This window comes from Parus major, chromosome 4 (genome assembly GCF_001522545.3).
Source record: "Parus major isolate Abel chromosome 4, Parus_major1.1, whole genome shotgun sequence".
NCBI classification, from domain to species: Eukaryota; Metazoa; Chordata; class Aves; order Passeriformes; family Paridae; genus Parus; species Parus major.
Window position 1 is genome coordinate 56,782,077 of NC_031771.1, and position 21,992 is coordinate 56,804,068.

General features: G+C 40.4%; 1 protein-coding gene across 1 annotated transcript in view; it reads right to left on the bottom strand.

The window, feature by feature from the left end:
- Positions 1-468: 468 nt before the first annotated feature.
- CRMP1 (collapsin response mediator protein 1) overlaps positions 469-21,992 on the bottom strand; it is a 49,269-nt gene continuing 27,745 nt past the window's right edge. The window contains exons 5-14 of the mRNA XM_015625741.3: positions 21,466-21,527; positions 19,785-19,865; positions 16,545-16,613; positions 14,426-14,546; positions 13,204-13,360; positions 8,912-9,053; positions 7,107-7,277; positions 5,701-5,880; positions 3,112-3,277; positions 469-1,511 (exon numbers count right to left, since the gene is read on the bottom strand). Of these exons, the coding sequence (XP_015481227.1) occupies positions 1,420-1,511; positions 3,112-3,277; positions 5,701-5,880; positions 7,107-7,277; positions 8,912-9,053; positions 13,204-13,360; positions 14,426-14,546; positions 16,545-16,613; positions 19,785-19,865; positions 21,466-21,527 (1,241 nt within the window). The 3' untranslated portion in view covers positions 469-1,419. The remainder of the gene's footprint in view (positions 1,512-3,111; positions 3,278-5,700; positions 5,881-7,106; positions 7,278-8,911; positions 9,054-13,203; positions 13,361-14,425; positions 14,547-16,544; positions 16,614-19,784; positions 19,866-21,465; positions 21,528-21,992) is intronic.

Sequence of the window (21,992 nt, forward strand, 5' to 3'; positions counted from 1 at the left end):
AGGTCAATCTGCAGCACTGGGTACTAGTTCTGTATTACAGATGAAGATGATGGCAATGAATTACCCCTTTAGGCGAAGAAGATGTAGATCTGAAGGTCTTTGGGAGAAAGTTAATTTGTGTCTCATTTGGGCAAAACTGAGGCAGCTGCAATGTCATAGAATCACAGACTTGATAAGGTTGGAAAAGAACCTTAAGATCCAATCCAACCATTAGTTAGTACATTTTAGTCAATAATAAGTACAATTTTTAGTAAGTACATTTTTACTGTGAGCACTGTTTAATAAGACATACTGTATCATGCTATAATATGCATATCCAGACCTATACACTTATCAGTACTTGTGGTCTAAGGAGGCTCCTTCTGCTGCATGATATCAACCTGAAAGATAACTTCTCTTGGGTTCCTCCATTCCAAATTTTCAGTCACCAAGTCACAGCACTGGAAAGCAGAGGAAGACGCTTACCCATCAATTAATTTCCTTTATTTCACAAGCTTTGAATTCAGAAATTGAACCACGACTAGTAGATCTTGATACGGTAGAGTAAGTAAAAATGTATGTGATTACAAAGGAAAAAATTTGTACAAAACTTTAAAAATCCGACAGCAACTTGTATTATCTGTAAGTACCAAAAATCTCATGCAGAAGGAGAGCACTACTGCCCAGGTGGAGAAATCCCTGTAGGGGTGGCAATGGCATTGGTATGTAAAAACTATGGCTCTGTCTAAAATGGAAACAAGAAGGACACAGACTTGGAATGTACCGAGTGGGAACAGACAGGTGCTACGGAGACCATTTGTCATTACATGTCCCAGTGAGTTTCTGTGTCTTGAGAGAAGTGCTTCTTGGGTTTATAATAAATTAAAGATTAAACAGAAGCTGCCTATACTACTCTACTGCTTACCTTCCAGATGGCCATTTTCTTCCTTCATTAGTGTTTTTGGTGTTGTTTCTTAAATACAGACATTAATCTTGGCATTGTGTCTAGTCAATTGTTGGCAATGTGTTCTAAAGGGACTCACTCACAGAATGCAACTTGCATAAATAACTCAGTAACATGCATTAACTACTCTAATACAGCGAAAAGGAACCATCATTCAGTTACGAGACAAAGCTAAAACCTGTAGTCACTAAAGGGGCAATGGAAGCACCATGCTTTAAGGTGACTATGGCATGAAAGCACAATTGTGAGGCAAGTAGTTCCAAGCAAACACACCACACTATTATCACCTCTTTCTATACAAAAAAAAAAAAAAAAAAGGAAAAATAAAAGAGAAAAAAAAGAAAAAAAGAAAGACATTTCAGTTTTTATTTCTGTTAGTACCAAATAAAACTGTGGGCTCGATAACACAGATATTGAAGGGAATGGACATTATTCCCGTGATCCTTCATCCTTGTGTTTCTGTCCATCATTGTTTTTCAGCCAAGACTGGTAATATTGGAGCGCCCACCGGGAGGTGCCACGATGCGGTGGCCAGTACGACGTGGGTTGTTGTCGTCAATCTGAGCTCCTGCAACAACAGAAAATGAGGAAACAAAGCTATGAAAGGGATAAAACCATCAGTACTGGGGTTTCACCTGGCTATGCTTCCCTCACACCACCATCAGCTGGTATCTCTTGAGCCTGACTGAAGTGCTGAACAGACCTTCAAGACACGTTTCTGTCTTCAATGAGAAGTGTGGGATTAAATGCTTAGGATCAGACTAATGCTCACCATTCATGGAGGATTGTTTTCCACTAACTTGAACAGCCAATGACAAGCTACAGATTGGGTTCCCTTTGTGAGATCAGACCTGACAGAAACTATTACTAACTACAAAAAGTACCCCAAAACACATACATACAGAGTGGACTTTTCAAACCTGCCTCACTGACTTAGAGTATATGTCCTTACTGAGTCCATTGGACAACAGTTCAGTAAATCTAATGTTAGCAATCATAAATCCATGAGGAAATGAGCGCTTCAAACTGCATTTTAAATGCTGAATGGTTAAGCTTAAGGGGACAGCAAGCTTTCTGACAGGCTAAATATTGCCTGATCATACTCAATTTGCTAAAGGCAATGTAATAAATGTGTAGGGTCTTTTAAAATGTTACTGTAGTCTCTGCTTCTGCTTAATTTTGGGTTTGCATCATTCAGATCAAATTTGTACCACTAGATGCCTTGTTAGAACCCAGATCCAGCAGTGCACTGTGAAACCACAACTTCAGATGCTTATGAAAATCCAATTATTGGTTATTGCTAAGATGTGAACTTTCTAGGCACTTTTTTTGTTTTGTATAGCTTTGTGTATATTTGTATGGCAAAAATATGCTTCACCTCATTAGAAGGGTTTTTAAAATATTTGCTCTCCTAGGACTTTCTTACACAAGTTTCACTTAGCTTCTAAAGAAAAGATCTATAAGGTATGAAAACTCCACCATCAGCTCCCACAAGGGAGAAAACCCAATTACTTTCATAACATCATATGAATGCATTATTCACCACTGGGGCTGTAGACTTTTGAAGAATAAGGATTTGACACACTTGTGATTGTCTTCAGATTACAAGAACCATTTCTAGCAACCCCAAAGGATGACTTTCCAGACGGTTTCCTATGAACCATGGAAAATGTTTTGGGCACCAAGAGCATAGGATAAGAAATACTCCAATCTGCTTCAGAACAACTTCTGGACATGGTTTATGACCATGGACAAGGACAGCTGAGGTTTCCATGTCTAGCAATTGCAGTTGCAGCCTGTGAGATATCTGATGCTCACAGGTTGTACCAGGACCAAGTCCCATCGGCTGTGCACACCAAGGGGTTTCAGTCACATCAACCAGAGCACTCAGCTAATTGTAGTGGGCCAGGTAAATAATATTGAAAGACTGACACAGAGAAAATTTCCGATTGCAAACATTTTGACTATTTGACAATATGTTAAATATCCCTAGGCAATCTTATATTATACTATACCTATATACTTAGATATATATGTAATTATATGCATGTATATGACTATATACAATTCTTTCATATTTGACTAAAGAAGTAATTATAATTGAAATTCATCACCAGTAATCCATACTCATAGCTTTAAAAGGTTTCTCATTAGTTAGGCTGACTTACCTGATAAGCTGAAATTGGATTGATGGAGGTTTCTAATTGGTGGGGGCTGGTTTTTGGCAGGGGAGGATTTAGTGGAGGGTGCAGGAGTTGCATATTTTGGCGTAGCTGGGATTTCATACACAGGTCCATCATACATTCCTCTGGAGACTCCTTGCAGTCCTCCCACCTAAAACAAGAAGACAGTAAATATCCAGACACTGAATGCTCAAATACTGCTGCCTAATGATCCTGTAGGAAGAGAGCAGTGAGCACAGAACTAAATTCTGCACTGGCTGAATTAACAACACATCTATACGTTATATATCAAGGAAATTATAAAGCTTGATCCCTCCATTTTTTATATATATATAAATGACAAGAGAGTTCCTTATCAGGCTTCCTTCACAATCAGAGGAGAGAAGTGGGATTCAAAAGAACAGGTGTGGCTTGTTTTACATAAGATTAGTCACAATCACCTCTTTCCTTCCAGCTGCCAAGTCACACTTGGGTTGTAGCACAACTGATACCCACTATACCAACTGCAGCAATTTCTCTCCTATCTGTATTTTCTTTGCTCCTCCCCTCTGTAGATCTCATTCTCTTTATTAGAGCTCATTGAAAAGGAGTGGCAATTTTAAATTTCAAAAGGTTTTACTTCCTATCATCAGCTAGAAAAGCAATTATACACTGGACTGTAGCAGGGAATCTATCTTACAATATTTGTCAATAAAGTAGCTGTCATTTGAGCTCTGATTTGTTTGAGGTCTGTAGATTCTTTCCCTATTTGATTCTTACAAGGAATATTAAAAAAGACAAAACAAATTCACTGGCCTTAAAATCATAGGAATCTAGGAAACAATATTTTAATAAGAAAAGTTCCAGTTTTCAGAAAAAGCCTGAAGCCATTGAATTGCAGAATGCAAAGTTCATCAAAAAGATTAGAAATCTGTGTCTTACAAGATTATGATTTCAGAGAAATTTCCCCAACAGGTTAAAAGTGAAATTAAAATTCTGTATAGAAAGACACTATTCACGGGGGTTTGATCCAGCTCTCAAAGCAGTCAGTGCATTTTCCTTGCTTTTGATGACAGGGACATCAGACACAGAAGAGCCACTGTCTTTCAGGCTGAGCCAAAACTAATGCCCAGAAGAGAGCAGCTGCCAATCACTGCAATGAATCCATCTTAACTGCTATCCCTGCTCCAGGGATGAGTTTATACTGCCAACTTTTGCCAGTTCAGTTTTGCAGTACATTGATTGACAAGTTTTTCTATATTCCTCTGTTGTGCACTGACATGTTCATACAGCAGCTGATAAAACCATCAAGGGGTTTTTCTAAATATTTCCAGTGGATAAAACTTGATAGTGGGAAATGTAGGCATGAATCTGCTCTCCTTCTTGTCAGGCAGCAGAGGGAGCTGCAGGAGCAAAAATATCAGTCCCTTTGTCTGCAGACCTTCCCAAGGATCAAAGGTCTCCCAACATCTAGGTCCACTTGCAAGACACAGGTTACTTAGCTCAGGTAATTTTGTTCAAACTCCTGCTGCAAGACATTAATCTGTGACATTTGTTTCTAACTTGCTGGTTTCGCTACTGTGATGACTTTGTTACTAATTTATGTCGCACTCCCAGGCACTGAAGCCTAAAGTAGTAAGTGTGAAGGCCTGTATCATCTACATGGATAATGTAAAAATATGCAATACTGATAGGCATTTTGCAAAATTTTTGCAGGTGCATTTGCTTTTTACAATACCTTTTCTTCTAAAAAGTGCAGGCCTTTCTTCTGCAGCTTGATAGAATTTGTGTAATAAATGATGAAAGATAAAAGCTATCAACCTGCTTGTAGGCTTAATTTCAGCTGCCAGTATCACAGTCTACGGTATGTATGCTTAGTTGAAGAAAGTATGAGGTTTAGTCAATTTTTCTCATTACCTGTGCTCACACAGTGATTTTCCTGCTCAGTGACAAGAGGCAATTTCCAAACAACTCCAAACTAGTGTCCAGCCAATTGGTTTTCAACACATAAGCACTGATATAACTGAAAACCAGAGGTGGCCTAGTCTTAATCTTGGTCATTTCCAAAGCTTTTTATTAAACAAAAGAGAAAAGTTTTCTGAGTCATTAATGCTGCTAATACCCAGTCCAGCAAGTGCACTAACAACAGTTCAGAAATGCCCAGTATAATGAGAATCTCTGGCTGACATGTTTTACTTCTCTGCATCATAGCAGTTCAGTATGCAATTTAAAATTCTGTTTTTATTCTGCCTAACCCTCCCTTGTTTACAAGAAGATTTCTCTTTTACTGAACTTTAACTGAAAGTAAATTCTATCACTTTTCCGCCTCTCCTCCAAAGACTTGACATAAGGCATTGCTGGACTAAGGCAATTATGCCAACTGGCAATTTTATGTTCCACCTGCTGAAACTCACGGTGTTAATGCTAAGTTAGATGAGTTCACAATTGCAACCAGTTTTGTGGTCATCTTTTGAGCACGTCACATATAGTCCATCTGATATGGATTCATAATAGCACAACAATATCAAAAACAGATCCTACTGTGCTTCCAAGAGGGTTTGTCTACAAAGAAGATTAAATAGGATCAGACATTACCTTGTTCCTGATTTTGATGCGCTGGTAAAGATATTCAGGGAAAGGTTTGCGAGGGATGAAGCGGCCCATTCCCTTATTTACGTGCAGATTTCCATCTTCAAACACAATCTTTCCTTGGCTTATGACCACAAGAGGGGCACCATGGCACTCCATTCCTTCAAAGATGTTGTACTCAATGGCCTGAGGATCAACCAACATATTCACTGCAAAACCTCTTTCCATTAGTAACTTATAATATGTACATTTGTAGTCATAGGTTTAGGCAACTGCCATTAAGAAGTGTATAAAAGTGTTTTTTATGAAGGAAAAGCAATGCATTTTGATATGAAATTATTTTAAAGGATCTTTCCCATTCTTTCCTGGGTGAGACATTTCCTTTCCATTTTTCATTTTCCATCAAGGACTTCACTTGTTTTTGAAAATTTGCTGTATCTAACCAGAGCATTTAGAAGAATGATAGCCCTAATATGAAGGAAAATTGTGACTCAGCTGCTGGATACCCAGAGGATGTGGTCCCACTGTGCATCTGCTGTGACTTTGTAAGCAAATTTCACAGAGGCCAGATTATGTATTTCTGTCTGAAAAAGCCCAGAAAACCTCAGGAACGTCTGAATCTAAATGGGAATGACAGGGCAGGGGATTGTTACTTTCTTGAAAATACAGAGATCCCAAGACAGAGAAATAGAAATTGAATCACCCAAATTAACTTTTTTAAAGTTTATAAATGTTTTTATATTTTTAATATAAAAATGCAATACTGGATTTTCAGTAAAACTCTTGGAAGAATTCCCCAATACAAAGGGGCAAAGCACTAAACAGTAAGATAAGAACTTTGGGATAGACAATACGTAAGATAAAACCTATCAGAGTCAAAATGAAAACAACTGTCAGTCACTGGTACTCTGCACTGAGGACAAAGAAATATGTGGCAAAGCTCTGGAATTAAACAGAAAATTCCATCCATGAAGGTGATTAGAGCTATATTATTAAAACATTTAATGATTTGTCATAGTTTAGAATACTGTTAATTTAATAATGAAATTTATAATTTCATGCTTATTAGGTAAGAAAAAAAAATAAGCTGGTTTTAAATTTATCCTCACAGCCTTACTAACCTCAGCTGCAGAGCTGCTGATTCACACCTGTTTATAGGTGCACAACAAGCATGCAAAAAATAAATATTGGAAGGGTATGTGCAGAGAGAAAATAAATCCTTCCTGATTACAATGCTTCCAACACAGGACTTCAGTACTCTCCTGTGCTGAAACATATACCTATTTCAGAACAGGAGTAGGCAGTTACCCCACTCCTTGGTATTCTGTGGTATTGGTGCCCACACAGTTTAGGTCAATAGCTGAAAAACAACAGTGACATTTCTTTTTTCTTGCTGGTTTTCATTTCCTTACCGATTTATGGCTTTTGGCTGTTATAGTCTTCACCTTATCAGGGTCCCAAATAACAACATCAGCATCAGATCCTACAGCAATCCGGCCTTTTCTTGGATACAGATTAAAGATTTTGGCAGCATTGGTGCTGGTGACAGCTACAAACTGGCTCTCGTCCATCTTGCCAGTGGCCTAAAAAAAAAAGTGATATGAGCAAAACATGCTTATGAAATGAGGATTTACTATTCAGAGTGCTGAAAGGTCAGGGAGATATTGGAAGGCATCCCTTTATAGATATGGTGATGGTGCATGAAACAGAGATTGTATCACACAGGACTTTATATATGGCTCTTTACTCGGTACTTTCAAATAAATGTGTGTGTTACTCCAGGCATTGCAAAGGACACCCAGAGAAACCTTAGTGCACATGATACCACCAAGGTGTTCAGCTGTCTGGGATCCCTGTCTCTAAACACTAAGGCCTAAGTGTTTTGTTGCTACTACTAATTTCTATTTAAATATTCAAGCAATTTTAAATCAGAGAAACTTTTATATGTAAGTGTTACATGATGTAACAAAAGGTCAAGATTCCAATACATTTGGGAACAATTCTTGCAAATTAAGTCCATTCTATTATCATTACTGTCAGATCTATATATCTAAGTAATACAACCAATTATAAAGTCCTCCCCTGGAGAAATGTCATCACCAATAGAACTTGGCATATAGTCAGTGATGGTAATTGCACTGTACTGAACAGCATTTTGACTTTTCAGTAGAGTATTTTGGGGTCCTCCCTGGCAATGATCAAGAACAATGTTCTAAGGAAAAGCAACACTGCCAAACCTTTTAATATTAAACAAACACTTATCTTCTGCCTGGTAAAATATAAGGTTTGTAAAGTATAAGCTATACACTGCTTTACACTTTACACTCAGTGGTGCAGGACTAAACATGACCACCTATAAATCCTGTGTTGCAGCCCTTCCTGCAGTTCCTTCCCATTGAGGGAGTAACAAAAGAAAAATATCAGCAGTTGGCTGTGCCTTGCTTGCTTCCTTGCTTTGCTCCTACATGGCAGGTACCTGAAGCTGCTTCTGTGCCTGGAATCTCAATAGCTGTTCCTGAATAAAGTGATTACGGAATACAATCTGGGAGAAGTGTTCATCAGAGCACTGTAAATACTGCCACTTCCCAGTCTGCCATGTGCATTTGAGCACAATGCAGCAAGTATGTGTGAGCGTGCAGGGTGTGCACATGGAGGGAACAGAGGGAGAATATCATTATACCTTAGAATCCATGGAACCATCAAAAAATTCCTGACTTACACCGGCACTCCACTGCAAAGTATGCCAGTATGAATTACGTGCAGCGCTCTCCTTCAAAGCATTTCATCATTTAGCCTCAGGCTCGGCTGCCATCCATTTGTAATTTTTCAAAAATGATGAGACACTTCCCAAACTCAAACAATCCATTCATCACGTTTATATGAGGTCCACTTCAAAAGCATTAAATTGCTCCAGATAACACAGCTCTCAGAAGAATCCGCTCTGACACAAACGGAAAATAGAGCAATGGAATCTGGGAAGCCTCAGGTCTAATAAAACACAATACTATTGCAGTGTCAGAATTGAAACACAGCCCTGAATTTAAAAAATTGGAAGAGGTTTTTGAAATAAGCAATTCACCTCACAGTAGTATTCTCTCAGGGAATTCTCAGAAATATATCAGAAAGTCAGTTAAGCAATGGCCAAGAGTCTCCTGGCTTTCATTATTCAGCCAACACTCAATTTCCTTTTAGTCTATAAAAGTAAGTTATTACTTACTACAGCTTTGTCCCAGACAACAGTCATCCTCTCCTCAATTCCATTGACCCCTTCGGGAATCATAGTGAAGTTGTCCTTTCCAATGGCTTTCTGGGCAGTGCTATAGGGGCAATGTCCACTTCCCGTCACCTGCAGGTCCCCACTGTGGAGTTAACACACAGAAGGTTTAGACCAAGCATCACCAAGGTGACCTTGGTCTCAGACAGGCTGTGAATGGACCTCTCAAGCCTTTCAAGACACCAGAGGCACAGGCTGTAAATCATGCCAGCAGCCTTTCTGTGCTGTACAGATCACTGAGAGTAACGATGGCACTGGACATCTCCACTTTCCCCAGGAGCACCCTGAACTCCCGGATTACAGCCCCCTCCGGTTCCAGGCTGCTTATCGACAGAGATCAGGCAAAAGCCCACTAACCAGGACAAAGGATTACCCCAGGATTAAAGGAATGATAGGAAGCTTGTATGAAATGTCTGCCACTCTCAAGATAAATTGATTCACAACCACATTAAAAAATAATAGCAAATTTCACAGTGCAAAGCCATGAGCTTCAAATGTGTTCCCCTGCATTTCTCTGCTGTGCATATATTTTTTGTGCAAAACTTACATGAATACTTCTCATCTGACCTTCCAAAACAGATCCAAGAAAATAAAAAAAATGATCAGGTAGTTTTCTAATTAAACAACAAAAGGTTGTGCAAATCAAACACATGCTCTGGATTTATCTAACTTAAGGGTCTTACACAGAAAAAGGCATGGAGAGAAATGCAAAAAGAGCTACCATTTATAATGCTTTTATTTGAGAGGCTGGGTTTTTTGACCTAGAAAAGAATTTTTTTGCCAGAGAGCAGAACTGGATCACAGCTGCTCACGGAAATAAGGAGGAAGAACATAATCAATATACAGAATCTTACAAAAATAGAGAGACAAAAAAGAAGGTTCTCTAATATCCACAGGAAACATGATATTTTTAGCTCTTGATTAAGCTTGCATGAGGCAAGCACATTAGAACTCACTATGATTTCTCTTGAATCACTCCATAAGTCCCCAAGAGCTTGTCATCCTTTTCTTTAACTGATAATGTAAAGTCTACCTCTGACACAACTGAATGATTCTGGTCCCCTAATCTAGATCCAACAAACAGTCAAGTACAGAAGAAAAAGTGTCACACATGAGTAATTCTAATGCCATTTTCTAGGCTGCCAGCCCTAATTATTGCTGGCAGAGAAGAGTCCTTGGTCTGTTTGCTGGTTCTTCACCACGCTCACAAGCCATCCATCCAGTTTTTAGCAGAAGCCAAGCCCATGAATTCAGTACAGAAAAGGCCACTCTGCTTTATCTGCACCTGATTATTAATGACTGCCTGGTTACTCCATAGGATTAAGCCAATTTCATCAGTTAAGTGTTGATTTATATTAACAACAATAATGTCAGAAGGCTGCAAAGCTATTTCTTCCTTTTTGATGCTCTTCTAAACAGCAAAGCTTCCACACACTGATATAACCATGAAAACCTGTCACAGCCAGGCCCTGTAACCCTGCCCACTTCTCTGAGCTTATGCTGTGCTTCTACCACCACACTACAAATTCCTACACTGAAAGATACAAAGGGCTTACTTTCTTAACTCCATATTCCTCTCCTCTGACATGTAATGACATTATTGATATGAACTGCACTCCCCAGTCAAATCAATAGAAGACTTCCAAAACTGAAGTGTGTCACTTGAGAGCTTTCCATCCCTGGCTAACCCATGGGCACTTCTACAGTCTGAACACACTCTACTGTCAAATGGGGGATAAGCATCAACTGAAAAACTGAGAGACAAGAAGGGATCATCATGAAATAAATGCCAGATCAATAACTTGTCTTCCTATTCTTCCCCTTAAACAAGGCTTTCATGGCATCTTCTGTGTAGCACCAAGATCTCACATCTCTGGTTCACAGAGGTGGCACATCACAGCTGCACTAATGCATACAACACCACACAAGATCAAAGCTAACTCAAGGGCATGGCCCACAGATGACACAAGGACCTAATCTCATGAGGCAAATTCAATCTGCAAATCCCATGAGACATGAAGGGGTTTTACACATTCAGCTTTTCAGTGGAAAATCAACGCTTTCTGTGATAAAGAGCACAAGCAGTATGCTGCATGCTTGCAAAGGAAGGATGTTGGAGGGATTTTTTAATGAATGTAAAATATTGGTACCCAAATACAGTGTAATATAAATGTGAAATACTGTCTTTAACATCATCCTTGCATAAAATTCCCCATGAATGCAGAGAAGACTGATAAAATATACAATTCTTTTTAGTTTCACAGTATAGATTTGAAGTATTAAAACTGAAAGCAGACTAAGCTGCTGTCATTTAAGATCTAGGACTTTAAGCCACTAGGAAAAAAAAAAGGCATTTTTGCATGCTTGGAGAAAAATGAAAACCTCTGTAAGTCCTGAGTTTGTCTTTCTGATGTTAGTTTAAAAAAGTCATTATTTGGATTCCATTTCTAAAAAGGTTCTTGTTATTTTAGCTAATCTGCTTTGACCCACATACTATTATTTTGGGACTCTCTTCTACAAAGTCACTCTAACAGAAGTGAGTGTAACAGAGTAAGGAGTCAAACATTTTGATACACATTTACACGTGCTAGCTAAGAGCCTTACCATCATGCAGGGAGCTTCACCCTTTACAGTGCTGATAGTGATGAATTAGACCAAGGAAGCAATTTTTTTTCTGCGTCCTTATTTGGAACAAAAAGCTCAGTTATGGAAAAAATATTTTTGCCTTCAGACTGTCAGAAGAGAACTGCTGAGTATTTTTACCAGAACCACATGTAACTCAGAGTTCAACTGCAGCATCATCTTTAGAGCAGCTGAGTTAAACCCTGGGTGGGCTCTGGTGGGCTGCACAGACTGATCCATCATGTGCAAGGGGAGATGTGGCACTGACTGATGGCATCTTCCTGTCATATGTATGTGCCCACCCACCTCCCAGGCAGCTGCTCTAAAGATGATCACTTGCAAGGTTCAAATTTCACTGCTCTGTCTAGGCCATTGTAAACCCCAGAAAGGGGAAGCAGGAGGTGAGGTGGGTGCCACCACATGAAGATAAGTAAGGATATGAATGTTGAGGTCCTCACTCCAGCCCTAGCAATCTGTCCTGGTGGGGCTTCAGCTGTGAATTTCTACATCATTTCAGAGCAGATGGTCTTTTGCTTAAGCTAAAGAAGACCCTCAGTTGGCTACAGGCAGGAAATACTTTCAGAGATGGGTTTACAGTCTGGGTTTCTGTCAAGGCACTGCTGATATCTTCTTTTCCATATGAGAAAGACACTTCTTCCTCTGCTGTCCACATTCCTTTCACCTACCTAGTGATTAAACTCTCCCTGCCAACCTGAAGGCAGTCAGTTCATATCCCTATCCTCTCAAGAGATGGCCTTCAGTCTCCAGCTGTCTCCACCTAAGTCCTTCACAGTCTCCTTTGTAATCCACTCTGGTCTCTTTCTCCTGACATACCTGCTCTTCATGTACTACTTTGCCTTCTTCCAGCTGGAGGACCCCAGACCCCATAAAGACACAAGGCAAGCTAAAATAAGAAGCCTGCCAGAACTGGACACAAGGAATGTATGATTTTGGTCCCTTCAGATGAAGGCAAACTACCAAGTCAGAACTTTTCCATATGCAGGAGATAAGCCCACACAACTCTGCTACAAACACAAGTAAATTTAGAAAAAGACAATTTTCAGAACTCACAGCTGAGAGCCTGCACCAGCTTCGACAAAAATTGCACCAAGGAATTTTTAATGGTTCTAGGTATCTCTGCATTCAGTAATAGCCCTGATTTCAGGAGCTGTGCTTGTCAAATATGACTGGGCCTTAAAACTGAGTCCTTCTCAAAGATGAGGATGTATCCATCAGGCTTTTGCTTATGCTGGACAGCGACGGTGCCATCCCATCATATACCAACAATTCAGCTAAAGAAAACTGAAAACTAGGGAGAGGGCTGGTTAGAAGTCCCGAAAATCTAGTTGTACAACTAGGAATCACTTGAAAAGCAGAAAGAGAAAAAATTAATTTCTCAATAGCTAGCAACTGCCTCTCTATCAAGCCAATCAGCAACTAGAATGTCCATGACTGACAGCCTAAGCATAAGGATATAACTATCTCTCGTTTTCTATGCCTCTTCTCTGCTGTTTCATGTATGAGACTGGTCTAAAGGAAACCAGGCTGTTCCCTAGATGCCTCATGCCATATGGCTTTTGCACCATCCTGTAAAAAAAAAAAGTAATTCTTACCATGCTAAGAGAGAATTTAAGTGGTCTGGAGTAGTAGGGTCAGGGCTCAGAGGTGGTGAGGTCACAAAAGCTGCAGCCTTGGCCCAGTTTTTGCTCCAGTAATGTGTCCCATCTGTCCCCAAGCTGGCAGTGATCGGCTCTCCAAAAACAAGGGGACCTTGGAAAAAGCAAGGATACACAGGAACTAATTACAACCCACTCTTCTCTTCAGCACATGACACTGCTTGCTGCATGCAGCCATGTATAATTCACACATTTCTACATGGCTAGCACAGCTCCCAGGAAATTAAACAGCCCTGGCTTTGTCTGTATGATAAAAAATTAATCAGGAGTTTCTCTGAGCTCTACATGCTTTTGATCAGCCTATTTAAAAATCTTTCCCTCTAATCCAGAAGGAGACAGTTCAGACCCGCTTTTAATTTGTACTGTTTTAATCACAGCCACGTTCTCTCTGTTGCTCCAATTCCAAGTGCACTGGTGGTGGATCACTTCAGCAGGCAGATGCCTTTTTACTACTCCCAGGTTGGGCACAGCACCAGCAGATAGCAGCATATGGTCCCCAGCACCACACTCCAAGTCTCCAAGAATACAAACATCAAGACAATAATTTGCTCTTTGGCTTTTCCATATTGCTCATGAGCTTTGTAGTCCCAACCAGCAGAACAGCCCTGACTTGTAAACGCAGCTTCGGAAGCAGCTGCCTTCAGGTTCACGAGGCCCTTTTGGGTGTTTGTAACTTGGATCCCACCATGGCCCCAGCAAGCAGGGCCAGCCTGCAGTACACATCAGAGGGGGTCAGATCCAGAAGCAAGGCCAGGAGCAAGCTAAAAGCATCTGTAACAGCAGGGTCACTGCCCAAGCCACATCTCAGAGGGTGACAACCTGAAATACTGGCATGGAGAATGTGCCATTAGGAATAAAGTATCTCCCTCCCAAGAACAGAGATTTAACAGTCTAAGGGAAAAATTGAAGGGAAAACAGAATAGAGAAGAGTTACAAATTCAGTCTTCAAGAGGACAGTTTGTGGGGAGAGGTTCTCAACTTAAAAACACAAAAGGATTTCCCCTCATCCTTCCCAGCTATAAATATTTAGTCTGCAATATTTAGTCTTTGGTAACCTCTCCCTATAGCCTGTGATTTGGGTCAAGACATACAGGTTATTTCACTGAGGTTCTATTCAACAAAAAAAAACTAGTTTGGGGGAGCAAAGAAAGTCACTTACCTCTCTTCCTGGCCTGTGCAATGATATCAGCTGCACTCTTACTCATCACCTTGGTGATGTACACTGGGCAGTTTATTCGACTGGCAATTGTGATGGCACGGAAAACTGCTTCTGCTTCAAGCTGAGCAAAACAAGAGGGAAAAGTTAACTGCAAATGCAGTCTGAAGAAAAAATCAGTAGGACTGTGCTATATTTCGAACTGTTCTGCAACAACTTGTCAGGGGTTGATTCTGCTTTTTCCATGGAGAGAGACACAGTGCTGGGAAACAGGGAGCTAACCCAACCTCAAACACTTGGCACTAGTAGTAACCACAGCCAGGCTGTACTCACTAGTAGAGTACAGTTGCCCCAGCACAAACATAGCTCCCTGCACCCCAGGAAAGGTCATATCCAAGCAGCTGATGCAGTTCCTCCTTACCTTCCTGTTTCAGACTCCTACCCTGCAGCTGAAAGGAGAACAAAGCAAGAAAACTGCCCCTGTTTGGAGACAACCTCTGAGCTCCCCTTGGCAGCTTACCCTATTCTTTACATAATGGTGACAGTGAATGTAAAGAATTCTGAAACAGCAACTTCAGCACTATGGACTGAATTTAGCCCATAATCCACAGAAGCCTTTGAAGCAGTTCCCAGTAAGTCTCCTCTGTCAGCAAGCGTAAAAGCAATCTCCTCCCAGGGAGCCATCTGGGATGTAGGCACACAAAGAAAGCATCTTCAGATGGAGGAGCAGTGTTTCCCAGCAGCTCTGGAGACTCCTTTCCCCAGCCATCAGTTTTATACCAGATCCTTCCCAGATGGATTCATGGTATTGGCATTTTAATATGAAAAACCCTGCTGTAACTGAAAATAGTGGCTCAGTGGCACAGAAATTTCTGTGAAAAAGTTTTGCTAGAAAAGTTGAGCAAAGATCTTCCAAAACCTCATGGCTGGCTTAATCCTTTACAGTTTTGTAAATTATTTTTCCTTAAATGCTTCAGTTTCAGTTCTTGTTTCAGTTTATCCTAGGACTTGTATCCAAACATTTGCTCTGGAAATCCCAAATGCATCTTTAGAGAGCAGGAAAGGAGGCACGGCCTCTGCACTGCAGCACTACAGATGAGCAAAATTCCTTTCTAGAAACTGCAAATGCAGATTTTCCTTAGGCCCTTGCTCTCATTAAAAGGAAACAACTCAATCCTTTTAGAACAATTTTAGTAGAAGTTGAAAAGCAAAATGAAAAAGTGCATAAACAATTCAATAGAAGAATGTTACCAATTAAGCTGATTCCTTTTGCCTTGGGGAGAAGTTAAATAAAGATCTGCAAACCACAATAATCTCTTCAAGTTTAGCCTCAAACCCCCGGGATCTCGTCTATTTAGTCTTCTAGGAAAGCAGTCACTTCCTACTACCACCCTCCACATCCCATTAACAATCTGAGCTGTGTACTTTAGGGGACATTCTCATGTCTCCACATTTTCCTTGGCATTAAATAAACTCATTCCAGATGCCTGAGATGATCCACACCAGAGCCTAGATTTTATTATAAGGGAGCTGTATAAAACAAGTTGCCTCACAGGATCTTTCCATTCTCATGTATTTGCATCTCTACAGCCTGCATTTCTGACACCAATATATCTGCCAGCATTAAAGTAGATCTGTATGTGGGTGTATACATATGCACAGGATAGATGTGCACATGCATCTTCCAGATTTTCAGCCAAAGCATTTTAATAAACGCAGTTACTCTGAGGACTAACCCTCAAGCTGCACTGCTTATTTTTAGCTTGATAAGCCCATTTTTTTGTCATCACAAATCAAAACACAAAGGTCACACTTAAAAAATACATGGACATCCATGTCCAGGGGAACAGGAGTTGAGATTCCTGAGTGTACAAGGACACACTTACCCCTGGACTAAGGGAATGCACCTGCTGCAACATCCAAAGGGCTTTTCAGCCGAACAAACAAGTTGAAAGGATCTGGATTTTTCAGACTTTGAGTAATACTGGACAAGACAGTGGGAGAAGCAGACATCTGCATTCTCTGATGCACCCATCCATCATCTGCACATACAGAAGCCAAGCTCTGACAGTACGTGTTTGACAAAATAATTCCACAAATGACAAAATGAACAGTCTCCTACCTCTTCTGGCCTGCTCAGGGCATGTCCCTCAGGTCCAGTGATTCCCATCTCCAGAATGCGCTTTTGTTCCTGCAATGTAAGAGATAAATGCTGACCCATCTCCAGAATGAGACCTGTGCACCCAGCATCTGCAGGGAGATGAACAGCCACATGGTCTGACTGCCCCTTTCAGTGGCTGCTGCAAAGCTCACTGAACACTGAAAACACTGGCTCTAAACTGGTCCCATGCCACACCAGCACAGCCAGCAGTGGTCTCTGTTGTGTGATTGAGCATATTTGTGCCTCAAGCCATTGGGCTGCACCATCAGGAACCTCCTCTGCCCTCCAGAAAGTGCTGCTTGACACCACCACACTAGGCCAGGGAACGGGCTTCAACCAATGGTAATTATGGGTACTTCCAGCCTGCCATTCCCTATTTACTTGCTCAAGTTCCTCTCTGTTTGTAATCCACAAAGGACATTCTTAAACTTTCAGCATTGTTGACACTTTCAGTTTTCTGTAATGCTTTCTTCCTACACAGTGAATCACTAAAATTATGCTTTTATAAAACAAAACAGTGCCCTCCAGTTGCAAGGGCACTGTGTCCTCATCAAAGAGCCCATCTCAGGACCAATGGGGGTTTGTCAGAAAGAAAATCTGTGCTATCCAGCCTCATAACTGCGAGAAAATTTTTTTCAAAATAGACAAAAAGCTTCATTTAATTAAAGGCCAAGCAGGGTTATTGGAATAAATTTCCCTTTTTGCAGAAACTGGTCAACCTCTCTTCATCTGAGGTTGGTCCAGGCCTGACAGTGGTGCAGAAGTGGGACCAGAACTGCTGCTGTACCTCTGGCCCTGCCCACGGGGCTCTAATGAGCCCAGCTCAATGATGTAATGGCTCTGTGACACAGACAAATGTCCCCTAGAGACCAGAATAAAGTTACTGAACATATTTGAAAGTGTCAACTAATAAATATCTGATCCCAGGTCCCTGAGGGAGAAAAGCTCACACATTACTGACATATTTCAATAAAACTGAGAAAGTTAACATTAATATATACTTTAGCCTTCAGTGCAATCAATCAAGGCTGAAGAGGCATTAACAGGAATACATTAATCTGATTGTGTAAGAACATTTTGGTTAGAAAAACGTAAGATTTCATAGGTATTCTTAAAAACAGCTGTTCTGGACTGTTAATGCACAGTCTCTGAATACTGCAGTTAAAGACTTCAGACAATTAAAATACAGCAATAAAATGAAGTTACAACCATGAAAAAAAATAGCAAGCTGGTACAGAACAGATACACAAAGTGGGACATATTTGCATCTTGAAGGAAGTAATAAAACCAGATCATATTATAAATTGCCCCCTGAAAGAGGACTTGATAGTGCTAATTAACTAGAATATTTATTTGACAAGATCAAATTTGTATTTTCAAACAGGACTGTCCAAAAAAACCTATGTGCAGGCAGTTTTCTTTTCATTATCCAAATAATTCTTCTAAATAAAAGCATAGAGAAAGACTGATTTTATGAAACATGGCAAGGGAGAACAAATATGTTGATGTATAACATAACTTATATTTATTTACTACTTCCTCTTTTCATAATAATTTTTCTGTTCATTGTTCATTCATATTCAATGGCTGTATATTAAGACTGATCAGAGAAAAATGTAGCTGAAATAGATTTCTATCAAAAATGCAATACCATGCATGTGCCTTGATTTTAATGGGCAATATATCAAAACACCACAGATGCCATTTGATTTGTTTTACTTTATTTGTTTTATTTTATTTGTTTTATTTCATGCCTTTACTACAGTAATACTGACTTAATAATCCATATTATTAGTCATTTTAATTCTGCTGGATATTTTATGTTGTATTAAAACTATGAATTATGTATTTAGTAGTTTTTATTCATGCTAAACTTCACGAGAAATCAGCTTTTTTCCTCTCTTAAATTCAAATGAAGATTGTCACTTAGTTTCAGTGGGGGGAGGACACAACTACACTGTATGTGCCTGCTGACTCCTTACTAGTAACCTTTGACTCTAGTGGTTATTTTGGTCAAATTCAAAGTTAAAAGTGAAAGGCAGATCTCAAAGCGGGTAAATTCTAAGGAGGGAGATGGAGATGTGTTTTTCCCACAGAGGGAAAAACAAAATACACCCAAGGCAAGGGCCCAAGAACTCAGACATTCCCTTGAGTTTCTCCCTTAGACGTGAGACAATGTGGGTTGCCTTGTCCAGATCTCAAAGACAGCTTTAGCTGCTGTAATTTCCTTGTCAGCTCTGCAGCCCAGTCCTTAGCAGATAAGCCAGCAGATAAGCAGCTCAGCAGATAAATCAGATGGCTCACTCAGAGCCTCACTGACCTAAGAGGGGCTCGATGCACGTACGAGGGATCAGAGGAGTGAGACACCTCTGCAACAGCTTTCAAAGATTCATCTGTCACAAATGTAGTGTCAAAACAACACCCACCCAAATCTGCCCCTTCTCTTTTAGAGGAGGATCTTGGCCTCTGAAAGATCAGTGGGAGATTCACTGCTGTCCTTGGGTTGCCTCTTTCCATGTTTCCATTTGTTATGGCACTGATCAGAGCCGTGGTGCAGTCCAGTGGGAGGACAGCAGCTCCCAGGGCACCTGACCACTGGAACATTCTGAACTTGAGCTCAGCTTCCTGGTTCTGAGATGCATCTTCTAAGAGCATGGATGATACTTAAACACAGATTTTTGAAACGTCTACAAGATCACAGTAGTTCTTATTCTAAAACTTCAGAGATTTATAAGAATATTCTCAAAAATGAATAGGCCTGTAAGATTTAATACCCGCTCCAAACTCACTGTGTTGCTTATGCTGATAGCTGCAGCAAAAGACTTTAGTACAAAGCTTTCAGATCCTCTTTTGTACCCAGAATCTGTGAACAAGGCTTTACAATCTTCTGCTTCACTTCTATCTGCTGGATTCAGAAGAAACCTTCTTGTTTCCTTCTGCCCCCACTACCTAGCCCTCACCTGCTGTCAAGGCAAGAAGCTGCATGGATCACTGCCCTATCTCAAGGATGCTCCTCCAGTTAATGCAAAAGGACTCCCATTCTCTCATCCCAGGCTTTATACCAGTAGTGTGCAGGGCATCAGATTCAATTTCTCTTTCCAGGGAGTTCCCTTCTTCCTAGCCATTCTCTGACTGGCCTATTCAACTTCTCCCTTACACCTATCATCTCACAAAGTGAAACAAAAATGATGGTTCACTCACCTGAGCTATCAAGTCTCCATTTTCAGCATGAACCAGGATAACAGCTCCAAGACTCTTTAGAAAGGTAAAGGCTTCATAAAGCTGCAGGTAGTACAAAGAAGGAAACACTGCTGAATAAGGAAAACACATTACTTAACACTCAGACCTCTTCACCTCAGTTTTGTACCTTCTATGCTGGTAATAATATTGGTGAGCAACAAATGACCTCTTTTCTACACAGAATTGGAGCTCCACTGATTGGTGTTGACTTTACCCACCCATGTACACACCAGCTGCACCAAGACAGAGTTTACAGCCCTGAGCAGGGCTGGATTTCCCTGGGACACAGAGTCTGCCCCAGCCCCTGCACTGCAGGGCCACTCCTCATGCCCCCCCCCCCCACAGGGATAAGTTTAGTGACCCTCTTTTCTGTAGTTTTAGAAAATGCAAAATAGAATTATTGCCATGTACTACAGACACTTTAGTATGGCTAGAACGTCTCTTTTCTGAGGTGCAGATATTTTGCACCATCTTCTTAGAGCCATCATTGTTGAGCTTTCAGTAACATCTTTAATTCTGATATTAAAAGTTGCAATATTTTCTCTAGAGCATCTTTGGCTTTTTAATTGCTTTCTAAGATTCAACACCCATCCATAAAGAAGGGCAGTAGTTGATCATTTTGTTTTTACTGGTAATTTCTGAGCACACATTTAATGAAATACAGTTTCTTTCCCAAAAGGTATTCATCTTATGTGTCCCTTTTTTAAACCTGACTTCAGTAACATGGGAGCCCAGTTTTCAAACACAGATTAAAGATGGAAGGCAAAGGTTCATCAGTATCTACTTTTGCACTAGGGCACTTCAGGCAGCATTGAATGGGCTGCAATATACAGCTTGCAACACAGATATTTAAACAAGGTACATGCTATTAGTCCAGCCACACATTAAACATTTTGATGTATTCCTCTTGGCAATTCCAACAGAGAGTTGAATTTAATAGGCACTGCCTCTCAGAGAATATTTATAAATTATTATGTCTAAAATTCCAATTAAAACCACATGTATTGGAGGTGTGACAACAGTTATTTAAGAGACCAAGAGCTGTAGCTCTGGGAATAAGTAAGAAAGAAACATTTTACCAACTGAATAAGCAAACATTATTATTACTAACAGATGCCATTGTCCATTTACAGTGGCCTGATATGTATGAATGGGAAAGCTGAAGAGTCTGGAATCTGTAATGAGCTCTGGACAAACAAGCTCATTGTTATCTCCAGCCCTAATGAGAAAAGGCCACCTCCCCCAAAGAGCAACTCCATCTAGCTGCTTACAGCAACCAAGAAACTCTTGAAACCTCAGAACTGCCACTGCCTCGAGTGCCCCATCTTTTTCTCCCTCTCTGACCTAGAGTCCTTGAAAGGTTACTGCAAAATAAAATGAGTGAAATCCTGAGCAGAGCTGAGTAGCTGCAATGTTGGGAGACACCATAAGATCTCCACAGAAAGTGAATGTATACACTTGAAGAAACACATGCAGGTGCTCCACACAGCTCAGCACTGACCCTCCAGGGAGTAAACCACCATGGCACATTTCTCCCAGTGCCAGTCAGACCAGCTGGGATTCAACCTCAGCAACTCCTGAAGTGTTGGGAACAAGATAAGAGAGGACAGATCACAGTAATGAAAAGCATTCAGAGCAATACCTGGCTGTCGGACATTTGGTAGAGATCTTTGTACGCCATGTAGACTTGAAAAGAGTTCACACCTGTTCCAAGACAAAATTCAAAGGTGTTGCCATGTAAGTGTATTCTTAAATTGTATTTGAACAAAAACTTCAGGAAAAGTAAGTAATACAGTATGCCTGGACTAGGCTTTTCACTAGTGATTGCCAAAAATCAAGCATGGCTTCACTGCTGCATTACAGCTGCTAGGACCAGGAGGCTGGATGTCCTCTTCTCTGGGGAAACTTTTTGGATGCTGTGGGTAGCCTGTGTTTATTCCCAGAGTAACCCAGCCACCACTGCAAAGAGGATTGCTTGTAGCCAAATCACAAACAAGCAATGGTGACTAAAGCAAGCATGTAAAGTTTGTGAAATTTAAAAAACCTCGTGTAAGGTTCTGTGAATCAGTGTTTTTCTTTTTAGGTTTCCTTAGCTAATCAAGAAAATATTTCATCTTGATCTAAACTGTGCTTTTTGGTAGATAAAACCTCTGGTTAGGTTCCCCCAAA